This window comes from Neoarius graeffei, chromosome 15 (genome assembly GCF_027579695.1).
Source record: "Neoarius graeffei isolate fNeoGra1 chromosome 15, fNeoGra1.pri, whole genome shotgun sequence".
Classification (NCBI taxonomy): Eukaryota; Metazoa; Chordata; class Actinopteri; order Siluriformes; family Ariidae; genus Neoarius; species Neoarius graeffei.
Window position 1 is genome coordinate 59,766,673 of NC_083583.1, and position 13,572 is coordinate 59,780,244.

A 13,572-nucleotide genomic window follows, 5' to 3' on the forward strand; every position below is an offset into this window, starting at 1 on the left:
AGAAGCGACACGTGCCTGAGCCGAGCCGCGCGCGCTCCATCTCCATCTCCTCCTCTCCGTCTAACGCCACCATGTTCTCCTACGCGGCGCAGCACGGACACGCACTGCCGCCCTTCTCCATCACCAACCCGGGTCACTTCGTGGCGCATCACGCCGTCATTCCGAACGGGCCGTACGACGGGGTTCTGTCCGGTGCGCCGAGGCAGAGCTACACTGGCGCCGGTTACCCGTACGCGCAGGCTTACAGTCAGGCGTACCAGAGCGGCGCGCTGTACCCGCTCTCCCCCGGACTCATGGCCGCCAAAGCGCAAGTGTTCCTCTGCAACCGCGCGCTCTGGCTCAGGTTCCACCGGCACCAGACCGAGATGATCATCACCAAACAAGGGCGGTAGGGCCGGCTCCTTCATTATCATCATTATTATTACTCTGTTTATTTTAATATTTTATTATTATTACTCTTATTTTAATATTTTCATTTATTATTATTATTATTATTATTATTAGTAGTAGTATATATTTTCATTATTGTTTAATTTTTATATTTTCATTTATTATTATTATTGTTTTTATTTATATATTTCATTTATTATTTCGAAAAATGTCCGGATAATAACCTAACGAAATTTATTATTATTATTATTGGTTTCTTCATTTATTATCATTATTGTTTTTATCTTTATATTTTCATTTTTTATTATTTCTAAAAATGTCTGGATAATAACCTAATGTATTATTACAATTATTATTTTTAATTTATTATCATTATTAGTGTTTTATTTTAATATTTTCATTTATTATTATTTCTAAAAATGTCTGGATAATAACCTAATGAATTATTAATAATAATAATAATAATAATAATTATAATTCATTAGGTTATTATCCAGACATTTTTAGAAATAATAATAAATGAAAATATTAAACGATAAATAAATGAAAATAAAAAACAACAATAATATCGTTTTTTAATATTTTCATTTATTTCTAAAAATGTCTGTATATTATTATTATTATTATTATTATTATTATTATTATTATTTCCTCTATAGGCGCATGTTTCCTTTCCTAAGCTTCAACATTTCTGGGCTTGACCCGACAGCCCATTATAATATTTATGTGGACATTATTCTGGCTGATCCGAACCACTGGCGGTTCCAGGGAGGGAAGTGGGTCCCGTGCGGAAAAGCGGACACCAATGTAACGGGTAATGAATCCAGCGTCCCCACTGCAACTCTCTCGCCCCTTTTATTTTCTCTTCTCCCCTCTCCAGTTCATTTCCAGCACACTTGTTTTTTTTTTTTTTGAATGGTACTGAACGCTGAGATGTGCTGATTAATGTGCAGGAAACCGAGTGTACATGCACCCGGACTCCCCGAACTCAGGAGCGCACTGGATGCGGCAGGAGATCTCATTCGGGAAACTCAAACTAACCAACAACAAAGGAGCTTCAAATAACACCGGCCAGGTGAACACACACACACACCGCATTTCATCGGTCAAGTGAAAACTGAAAGTGAATTTCCTTCTCAGATAATGTGAGGAAGAACCTGAAGGTTTACTGAAAGCTGTGTTTATTCTCACACTCGCCTCGCAGCCTTTCACTTTCTGGCGCGCGCGTTTAAAGCCCAACTGGCTGCTGTTTGTGGTTTCCGCCCCGCCCCCCCCCCCCCCCCCCCCCCCACACACACACACACACACCCCACCACACACACCCGGAGGAACATGCATGATGAATTTATTCACACTTCTATCCTTTTCCCCTTTAATGGCTCGCCCAGATGGTGGTCCTCCAGTCACTGCATAAGTACCAGCCCCGGGTTCACCTGGTGGAGGTGAATGAAGACGGGACAGAAGACTCAAGCCGCCCAGACCGTCTGCACACCTTCACCTTCCAGGAGACGCAGTTCATCGCGGTCACTGCGTACCAGAACACGGATGTGAGGACAACACACACACACACACTGCACTCTGGGGCACTGAACACACACTGCACTCTGGGGCACTGAACACACACACTGCACTCTGGGGCACTGAACACACACGCACACACACTTACCGTGCACTCTGGGACACTAAACACACACACACACACACACACACACACACACACACTGCACTCTGGGGCACTGAACACACACTGCACTCTGGGGCACTGAACACACTGCACTCTGGGGCACTGAAAACACACACACACACACACGCACGCACACACACTTACCGTGCACTCTGGGGCACTGAAAACACACACGCACGCACACACACTTACCGTGCACTCTGGGGCACTGAAAACACACACGCACGCACACACACTTACCGTGCACTCTGGGGCACTAAATACACACACTTACAGTGCACTCTGGGACACTAAACACACACACACTGCACTCTGGGGCACGAAATATACACTCACACTGGGTCACTAAATACACACACACACTGGGTCACTAAATACACACTCACGCACTGGGTCACTAAATACACACTCACGCACTGGGTCACTAAATACACACACACACTGGGTCACTAAATACACACTCACGCACTGGGTCACTAAATACACACTCACGCACTGGGTCACTAAATACACACTCACGCTGGGTCACTAAATACACACTCACACGCTGGGTCACTAAATACACACTCACGCTGGGTCACTAAATACACACTCACACGCTGGGTCACTAAATACACACACACTGGGTCACTAAATACACACTCACGCGCTGGGTCACTAAATACACACTCACGCGCTGGGTCACTAAATACACACTCACGCGCTGGGTCACTAAATACACACTCACGCACTGGGTCACTAAATACACACTCACGCACTGGGTCACTAAATACACACTCACACGCTGGGTCACTAAATACACACTCTCACGCTGGGTCACTAAATACACACTCACACGCTGGGTCACTAAATACACACTCTCACACTGGGTCACTAAATACACACTCACACGCTGGGTCACTAAATACACACTCTCACACTGGGTCACTAAATACACACTCTCACACTGGGTCACTAAATACACACTCACACGCTGGGTCACTAAATACACACTCACACGCTGGGTCACTAAATACACACTCACACGCTGGGTCACTAAATATACACTCTCACACTGGGTCACTAAATACACACTCTCACACTGGGTCACTAAATACACACTCTCACACTGGGGCACTAAATACACACTCTCACACTGGGGCACTAAATACACACTCACACGCTGGGGCACTAAATACACACTCACACGCTGGGGCACTAAATACACACTCACACGCTGGGTCACTAAATACACACTCACACGCTGGGTCACTAAATACACACTCACACGCTGGGTCACTAAATACACACTCACACGCTGGGTCACTAAATACACACTCACACGCTGGGTCACTAAATACACACTCTCACGCTGGGTCACTAAATACACACTCACACGCTGGGTCACTAAATACACACTCACACGCTGGGTCACTAAATACACACTCACACGCTGGGTCACTAAATACACACTCACACGCTGGGTCACTAAATACACACTCACACGCTGGGTCACTAAATACACACTCACACGCTGGGTCACTAAATACACACTCACGCTGGGTCACTAAATACACACTCACGCACTGGGTCACTAAATACACACACACACTGGGTCACTAAATACACACTCACGCTGGGTCACTAAATACACACTCACACGCTGGGTCACTAAATACACACACACTGGGTCACTAAATACACACTCAAGCGCTGGGTCACTAAATACACACTCACGCGCTGGGTCACTAAATACACACTCACGCGCTGGGTCACTAAATACACACTCACGCACTGGGTCACTAAATACACACTCACGCACTGGGTCACTAAATACACACTCACACGCTGGGTCACTAAATACACACTCACGCTGGGTCACTAAATACACACTCACACGCTGGGTCACTAAATACACACTCACGCGCTGGGTCACTAAATACACACTCACGCACTGGGTCACTAAATACACACTCACGCACTGGGTCACTAAATACACACTCACACGCTGGGTCACTAAATACACACTCACGCTGGGTCACTAAATACACACTCTCACACTGGGTCACTAAATACACACTCTCACACTGGGTCACTAAATACACACTCTCACACTGGGGCACTAAATACACACTCTCACACTGGGGCACTAAATACACACTCACACGCTGGGGCACTAAATACACACTCACACGCTGGGTCACTAAATACACACTCACACGCTGGGTCACTAAATACACACTCACACGCTGGGTCACTAAATACACACTCTCACGCTGGGTCACTAAATACACACTCACACGCTGGGTCACTAAATACACACTCACACGCTGGGTCACTAAATACACACTCACACGCTGGGTCACTAAATACACACTCACGCTGGGTCACTAAATACACACTCACACGCTGGGTCACTAAATACACACTCACACGCTGGGTCACTAAATACACACTCTCACGCTGGGTCACTAAATACACACTCTCACGCTGGGTCACTAAATACACACTCGCGCGCTGGGTCACTAAATACACACTCACACACTGGGTCACTAAATACACACTCTCACGCTGGGGCACTAAATACACACTCGCGCGCTGGGGCACTAAATACACACTCACACGCTGGGGCACTAAATACACACTCGCGCGCTGGGGCACTAAATACACACTCGCGCGCTGGGTCACTAAATACACACTCGCGCGCTGGGTCACTAAATACACACTCGCGCGCTGGGTCACTAAATACACACTCACGCGCTGGGTCACTAAATGCACACGCGCTGGGTCACTAAGTGCACACGCGCTGGGTCACTAAGTGCACACGCGCTGGGTCACTAAGTGCACACGCGCTGGGTCACTAAGTGCGCACACGCGCTGGGTCACTAAGTGCGCACACGCGCTGGGTCACTAAGTGCGCACACGCGCTGGGTCACTAAGTGCGCACACGCGCTGGGTCACTAAGTGCGCACACGCGCTGGGTCACTAAGTGCGCACACGCGCTGGGTCACTAAGTGCGCACACGCGCTGGGTCACTAAGTGCGCACACGCGCTGGGTCACTAAGTGCGCACACGCGCTGGGTCACTAAGTGCGCACACGCGCTGGGTCACTAAGTGCGCACACGCGCTGGGTCACTAAGTGCGCACACGCGCTGGGTCACTAAGTGCGCACACGCGCTGGGTCACTAAGTGCGCACACGCGCTGGGTCACTAAGTGCGCACACGCGCTGGGTCACTAAGTGCGCACACGCGCTGGGTCACTAAGTGCGCACACGCGCTGGGTCACTAAGTGCGCACACGCGCTGGGTCACTAAGTGCGCACACGCGCTGGGTCACTAAGTGCGCACACGCGCTGGGTCACTAAGTGCGCACACGCGCTGGGTCACTAAGTGCGCACACGCGCTGGGTCACTAAAGACGCGCTGGGTCACTAAAGACGCGCTGGGTCACTAAAGACGCGCTGGGTCACTAAAGACGCGCTGGGTCACTAAAGACGCGCTGGGTCACTAAAGACGCGCTGGGTCACTAAAGACGCGCTGGGTCACTAAAGACGCGCTGGGTCACTAAAGACGCACTCACAGGCAGGGTCACTAAAGACGCACTCACAGGCAGGGTCACTAAAGACGCACTCACAGACAGGGTCACTAAAGACGCACTCACAGGCAGGGTCACTAAAGACGCACTCACAGGCAGGGTCACTAAAGACGCACTCACAGGCAGGGTCACTAAAGACGCACTCGGTCACTAAAGACACTCTCACGCTGCACACTAAATGCGCTGCATACTCGATGTACTGCACACTCAATGCACTCTCACGCTGCACAAAAAATGCACTGCACAAAAAATGCACTGCACACTCAATGCACTGCACACTCAATGCACTCTCACGCTGCACACTAAATGCACTGCACACTCAATGCACTCTCACGCTGCACACTAAATGCACTGCACACTCAGTGCACTCTCACACTGCACACTAAATGCACTGCACACTCAATGCACTGCACACTCAATGCACTCTCACGCTGCACACTAAATGCACTGCACACTCAATGCACTCTCACGCTGCACACTAAATGCACTGCACACTCAATGCACTCTCACGCTGCACACTAAATGCACTGCACACTCAGTGCACTCTCACACTGCACACTAAATACACTGCACACTAAATACACTGCACACTAAATGCACTCTCACACTGCACACTAAATACACTGCACACCAAATACACTTTCACACTGCACACTAAATACACTCTCACACTGCACACTAAATACACTGCACACTAAATACACTCGCACTGCACACTAAATACACTGCACACTAAATACACGGGCGGCACGGTGGTGTAGTGGTTAGCGCTGTCGCCTCACAGCAAGAAGGTCCCGGGTTCGAGCCCTATAGCCGGCGAGGGCCTTTCTGTGTGGAGTTTGCATGTTCTCCCCGTGTCCGCGTGGGTTTCCTCCGGGTGCTCCGGTTTCCCCCACAGTCCAAAGACATGCAGGTTAGGTTAACTGGTGACTCTAAATTGACCGTAGGTGTGAATGTGAGTGTGAATGGTTGTCTGTGTCTATGTGTCAGCCCTGTGATGACCTGGCGACTTGTCCAGGGTGTACCCCGCCTTTCGCCCGTAGTCAGCTGGGATAGGCTCCAGCTTGCCTGCGACCCTGTAGGACAGGATAAAGCGGCTAGAGATAATGAGATGAGATGAGATGAGACACTAAATACACTGCGCACTAAATACACTGTGCACTAAATACACTGCGCACTAAATACACTGCGCACTATATACACTGCGCACTAAATGCACTGCGCACTAAATGCACTCTCGCACTGCACACTAAATACACTGCACCCTAAATGCACTCTCACACTGCACCCTAAATGCACTCTCACACTGCACCCTAAATGCATTCACACTGCACACTAAATACACTGCACACTAAATGCACTCTCACACTGCACCCTAAATGCACTCTCACACTGCACACGAAATGCATTCACACTGCACACGAAATGCATTCACACTGCACACTAAATGCATTCACACTGCACCCTAAATGCACTGCACCCTAAATACACTGCACACTAAATACGCTCTCACACTGCACACTAAATGTACTGCACACTAAATGCACTGCACACTAAATGCACTCTCACACTGCACACTAAATACACTGCACACTAAATACACTCACACTGCACACTAAATACACTGCACACTAAATACACTGCACACTAAATACACTCACTGCACACTAAATGCACTGCACACTAAATACACTCACACTGCACACTAAATACACTGCACACTAAATACACTGCACACTAAATACACTCACTGCACACTAAATGCACTGCACACTAAATACACTCTCACACTGCACACTAAATACACTGCACACTAAATACACTCACACTGCACACTAAATACACTGCACACTAAATACACTGCACACTAAATACACTCACTGCACACTAAATACACTCACTGCACACTAAATACACTGCACACTAAATACACTCACTGCACACTAAATACACTGCACACTAAATACACTCTCACACTGCACACTAAATGCACTGCACACTAAATGCACTGCACACTAAATACACTCACACTGCACACTAAATACACTGCACACTAAATGCACTCACACTGCACACTAAATACACTGCACACTAAATGCACTCACACTGCACACTAAATGCACTGCACCCTAAATACACTGCACACTAAATACGCTCTCACACTGCACACTAAATACGCTCTCGCACTGCACGCTAAATGCACTGCACACTAAATGTACTGCACACTAAATACACTCTCACACTGCACACTAAATGCACTGCACACTAAATACACTCTCACACTGCACACTAAATGCACTGCACACTAAATACACTCTCACACTGCACACTAAATACACTGCACACTAAATACACTCTCACACTGCACACTAAATACACTGCACACTAAATACACTCACACTGCACACTAAATACACTGCACACTAAATACACTCTCACACTGCACACTAAATACACTGCACACTAAATACACTCTCACACTGCACACTAAATACACTCTCACACTGCACACTAAATGCACTGCACACTAAATACACTCACACTGCACACTAAATACACTCTCACACTGCACACTAAATACACTGCACACTAAATACACTGCACACTAAATACACTCTCACACTGCACACTAAATACACTGCACACTAAATACACTCTCACACTGCACACTAATTACACTGCACACTAAATACACTCTCACACTGCACACTAAATACACTGCACACTAAATACACTCTCACACTGCACACTAAATACACTCTCACACTGCACACTAAATACACTGCACACTAAATACACTGCACCCTCAATACACTGCACACTAAATACACTAAATGCACTGCACACTAAATGCACTGCACACTAAATACACTGCACACTAAATGCACTCTCACACTGCACACTACGTAAATGCACTCACACTGCACACTAAATGCACTGCACACTAAATGCGCACTCACACTGCACACTAAATGCACACTCACACTGCACACTAAATGCACTGCACACTAAATGCGCACTCACACTGCACACTAAATGCGCACTCACACTGCACACTAAATGCACTGCACACTAAATGCGCACTCACACTGCACACTAAATGCGCACTCACACTGCACACTAAATGCACTGCACACTAAATGCGCACTCACACTGCACACTAAATGCGCACTCACACTGCACACTAAATGCGCACTCACACTGCACACTAAATGCACTGCACACTAAATGCGCACTCACACTGCACACTAAATGCACTGCACACTAAATACACTCTCTCCGGCCTGTGTTTGCAGGGTGAGCTTGTTGTTGATATTTACTGCAGCAGTGTGCGTTTAGAGCTGTTACATGTTTATGAAAATCTCCTCCTGAACATAATTTTATTATTATTATTTTTTTAGATCACTCAGCTGAAAATCGACCACAACCCGTTCGCCAAAGGATTCCGGGATAATTATGACACGTGAGTCCCCGGTCCTGTTCATGGATCGGATCAGTTCCCTTTTGCTGTGTTTAATTTACACTCCGTCTGTGCTGGACTGAATTATATCCACACACAGTTTAGAATTATATCCACACACAGTTTAGAATTATAGACAGCTTTAGCAATGTTTCAATTGATCACATTTGACATTGAACATGTCCATAATAATAATAATAATAATAATAATAATAATAATAATAATAATAATGATTTATTTTTATTTCGTTTTTGTTTATATTCATATTTATTCAGCGATTTGTCCCCCCCCCCCCACACACACACAAGTTTGAGTGACATTCGAAATAATTTTTTGTTGAACAGTTCTAATAATCGAGAATCCTTTCGATTTAATCATGAAGATTTAAGCATCCACCCATGCATGTCTATGTTTAAATGACTGCAGGGCTTTTCTGTAAAGTAAATCACGCCTGCAGCCCGTAATGCCGTCATGCAGAAGCTGACCCGTGCTGTGCTGTGCTGTGCTGTGCTGTGCTGTGCTGTGCTGACCCGTGCTGTGCTGTGCTGTGCTGTGCTGTGCTGTGCTGTGCTGACCCGTGCTGTGCTGTGCTGTGCGGGCCCGTGCTGTGCTGTGCTGTGCTGTGCGGGCCCGTGCTGTGCTGACCCGTGCGGGCCCGTGCTGTGCTGTGCTGTGCTGACCCGTGCTGTGCTGTGCTGTGCTGTGCTTGTGCTGTGCTGTGCTGACCCGTGCGGGGCTGTGCTGTGCTGTGCTGTGTGCAGGATTTACTCGGCGTGTGAGAGCAGCGAGCGGCTGAGCCCGGCTTCTGCAGACCCCCAGCGCGCGCACGCTCAGCTGATGCCGGCCCGGTACGCGGGCGCCTTCCTGCACGACCAGTTCGTGGGCCAGTACCCGGGTCCGGGAGGGGGCGGGGAGCGCGCGCCGCCCTTCACCGGCAGCCTGGTGGGCTCGGAGCAAGCCGAGGACAGATGGTTCACCAACAGATTAGATTTTCCCGCTTCGACGTACGACGCGGCGGATTTGACTGGCAGCCTGCCCTCCTTGCTGCCCTATCCTCCGGCTGCAGGCGGGGTCAAAGGTCAGACGCTTTCCGCTGCCCAGAACTCTGGGCGCGCGCTCGGTGCCTACTGCGGCGCGCAGGGCGGCTGGGAGTGTCGCGGTGCCGCGCTGCCCAGCTGGATCACGGAGAGCGGCTACCTGTCCGGAGACGGGAGCGCGGAGAAGGACGCCGGGAGCGCACCGGAAGTGTCCGACGCGACCAAGGACAAGGACGCAGCGGATTCGGGCTGGACCGGAACTCCGTCTTCGGTGAAATCGGTCGATTCAGGCGACTCGGGGATTTTTGAGCAGGCCAAAAGGAAGAGGATGTCACCTCCGGTTTCAGAGGAGCACTCTCCGCTCAAAACAGAGCTCCTGAACGCGCACGATGGAGCCAGGAGCATCAACTACTTCACTTTCTACTCTCACACTTAAACACGCACCACGCGGGATGGTTCGGCTTTATTTATTTATTTATTTATTTATTTATTTGGGAGGTGGGTGTCCGAGAAAATGATCCTGATCAAGCACATGAAGCCATTTGGTTTTTAGCCCCCCATGACTGAAACCATAATTTGTTCAAGTCTAATCATTATCTCTCTCTCACACGCACACACACACACACACACACACACGCAGATGAACTGTTCATATTATATATATTTAATTAGGCCTGGTTAATTTGGCTGGGTGGGGGGTGTCAGAATGATCATGATCTGAAAAGGACAAAAACCTGACACCATCTGATTTCAAATCCTTCATGCGGTCTGTAGCCTTAGTTTCTATCTAGAGAGCCAATGACAAATAATAAAAAAAAGAGAAGAAATACATTCACTGTAAATGAATTGAATAATTGAATGTAATCAGTGTCTTGAGTAGTTTCATGATAATTAACCTCAACTTCCAGTCCAAAAAAAATTACATACATTAAATAGGTATATACAGTATATATATCTAATATGTATATCGCACACTGTGTGCACAATTATTAGGCAAGTTGTATTCCTGAGGATTAATTTTACCCTTGAACAAACACCGTGCTCTCAGCCAATCCAAATTGTTCATAAACCTGAATGTTTAACAAAGGAAAAAGGAGTTTAGGTTTTCTCAGGGGGGGGGAAAAAAAAAAAAAAAAAAAATATATATATATATATATATATATATATATATACACACACACACACACACACACACACACATAGGGTGTCTCAAAAAAATGTACTCACACTTTGAATGACGAGAAAACCTTTATTTATGAACATAGAGTGAAATGGAATAGCTTCGAATACAGAAGACAAATGTAATTGAAGAATTATGTTCGCAAATGTTCAAATTGATGACCATTATTGTCCAGACAACGCTGACAACGCGCACCAAGGGATTCGCAAACGTCACGAAAAACAGGTCATTAGGAATATCGCGACATTGTCTTTCAATTTCCAGTTTCAATGCATCAATTGTTCTTGGTTTGATGCGATAATTTCCTGCCATGCTGTGATTAATTAATTACACCTGCAACACAAAAAAGGCAGAATGTTAGGGACAGTTAAAGTGTGAGTACATTTTTTTGAGACACCCTGTGTGTGTGTGTGTGTGTGTGTGTGTATATATATATATATATATGCACAATTATTCGGCAACAGTTAGTGTGCAGAATTATTATGCAACTAAATAAAAAGCTAAACTTTTCCCAGCTCACTTGTTTATTTGAATTTTTAGACTAAGTGTAACAAATGAGTAACTCGGAATGAACAAAAACGCTTTTGGCATTTCAGAAATATTCAGTGACCAGTATAGCCACCCTTCTTTTCAATAACTGCCATGAGCCCTGTCCATCCATGGAGTCCTTTTGATTTGTTGACGATCAACTTTTTGTGCGGCCACGGCCTTCCAAATGCTGCTCAGAGTGGTGTATTGTCTTCCCTCACTGTTTAAGAAGGGCCCACAAGTTCTCAGTAGAGTTTAAGTCAGGTGAGGAAGGGGGCCGTGTCATTACTCGGTCATCTTTAAGGCCTTTGCTGGCTCGCCAAGCAGTGGAGTACTTGGATGCATGTGATGGTGCATTGCCCTGCATAGAAATCATGGCCTTCTTGAATGATGCAGATTTCTTCCTGCACCAAGAATGTATCTTCTAGAAACTAGCAGTACGGGAGTTGATTTTAAGTCCATCTTCAACCTGAAATAGTCCAACTAGCTCATCCTTAATAATAGCAGCCCATACCAGAACCCCTCCTCCACCTTGCTGGCGTCTGAGTCGAAGTGGTGCTGTGTCCATTAGTTATCCAGCCACAGGCCCATCCATCTGGTCCATCAAGAGTCACTCTCATTTCATCCGTCCATAAAACCTTTGAAAAATCTGTCTTCACATATTTCTTGGCCCAATCTTGACGTTTCAACTTGCGAGTCTTGTTTAATGATGGTCATGTTTCAGCCTTCCTTACCTTGGCCATGTCGCTGAGCGCCGAACACCTTGTCCTTCTGGACACTCCAGGTAGGCTGCAGTTCTGGAATATGGTGGCACTGGAGGATAACGGGTTCCTGGTAGCTTCATGTTGAATCCTTCTCAAGTCTTTTGTGGTTAGTTTGCGTCTTTTCTTCTCCACATATTTTTCGCAACCCTTTTGACTATTTGCAACAAAACGTTTGATTGTTCTGTGGTCACGTTTCAATAGCTTAGCTGTTTCAAGAGTTCTGCATCCCTCTGATAGGGATGACAAATTTTTGTCTTTTCAGTGTCTGTTAAATCTTTTTTTTTTTTTGCCCATTTTGCCTGAGATGATGACGCTGACTAATAATTATGCACGCCTTAATGAAGGGTGTTAATGACTTTAGGCCACACCCTTCCTCATTACACAAATAAATACCACCTGAGAATGCATAAATCCAGTTAGCTTGGGGTTGGAAAATATGCATAGAAATAATGGTAGGGTCAGAGTACTCACTTGCCTAATAATTGTGCACACAGTGTGTGTGTGTGTGTGTGTGTGTGTACACGTACACACACAGAGTACTGTGCAAAAATCTTAGGTACAGTACATGTAAAGAAATGCTGTAGACCAAAAATGGCTTTAAAAAACCCACTACAAACAGCAGTAAGCCATAATAAATGAAACAAAGTCAATATTTGGTGTGAGACGACCCTTTGCTTTAAAAAAAATAATAGTAGTCTCAGGTCCAATGAGTTCAGTTTTATAAGGAAATGAGCTGTAGGTTTTACTGAGCGTCTTACAGAACCAGCCACAGTTCTTCTGGACACTTTGACTGTCTCACTCACTTCTTCATTTTGCAGCAAAACCCAGCAGCCTTCATTATGTTTTCTTTTTTAATCTGAAAAGTCGTCTCTTATGTAACATGCTGCTCAGATACAAACATTTTTCAAAGTTTGTATGAAAAAAAAAACAAGGTGCCTAAGACTTTTGCACAGCAC

General features: G+C 46.4%; 1 protein-coding gene across 1 annotated transcript; it reads left to right on the forward strand.

The window, feature by feature from the left end:
• Positions 1–9: 9 nt before the first annotated feature.
• Positions 10–10,924, forward strand: tbr1a (T-box brain transcription factor 1a). The gene is made up of 6 exons (XM_060940689.1): positions 10–388; positions 1,050–1,204; positions 1,344–1,465; positions 1,779–1,937; positions 9,048–9,109; positions 9,869–10,924. Exons 1-6 carry the CDS (start codon positions 72–74, stop codon positions 10,578–10,580), a joined length of 1,527 nt encoding a protein of 508 aa, XP_060796672.1. The 5' UTR covers positions 10–71; the 3' UTR covers positions 10,581–10,924.
• Positions 10,925–13,572: the final 2,648 nt, after the last annotated feature.

What these genes read in the sequence shown, in the direction of transcription:
- tbr1a (XM_060940689.1), top strand. Translation starts at nt 72, where the DNA reads ATGTTCTCCTACGCGGCGCAGCACGGACACGCACTGCCGCCCTTCTCC. An exon ending in CTGCGTACCAGAACACGGAT is followed by an intron (nt 1,938 to 9,047) that starts GTGAGGACAACA and finishes TTATTTTTTTAG; the next exon opens with ATCACTCAGCTGAAAATCGA. An exon ending in TTCCGGGATAATTATGACAC is followed by an intron (nt 9,110 to 9,868) that starts GTGAGTCCCCGG and finishes TGCTGTGTGCAG; the next exon opens with GATTTACTCGGCGTGTGAGA.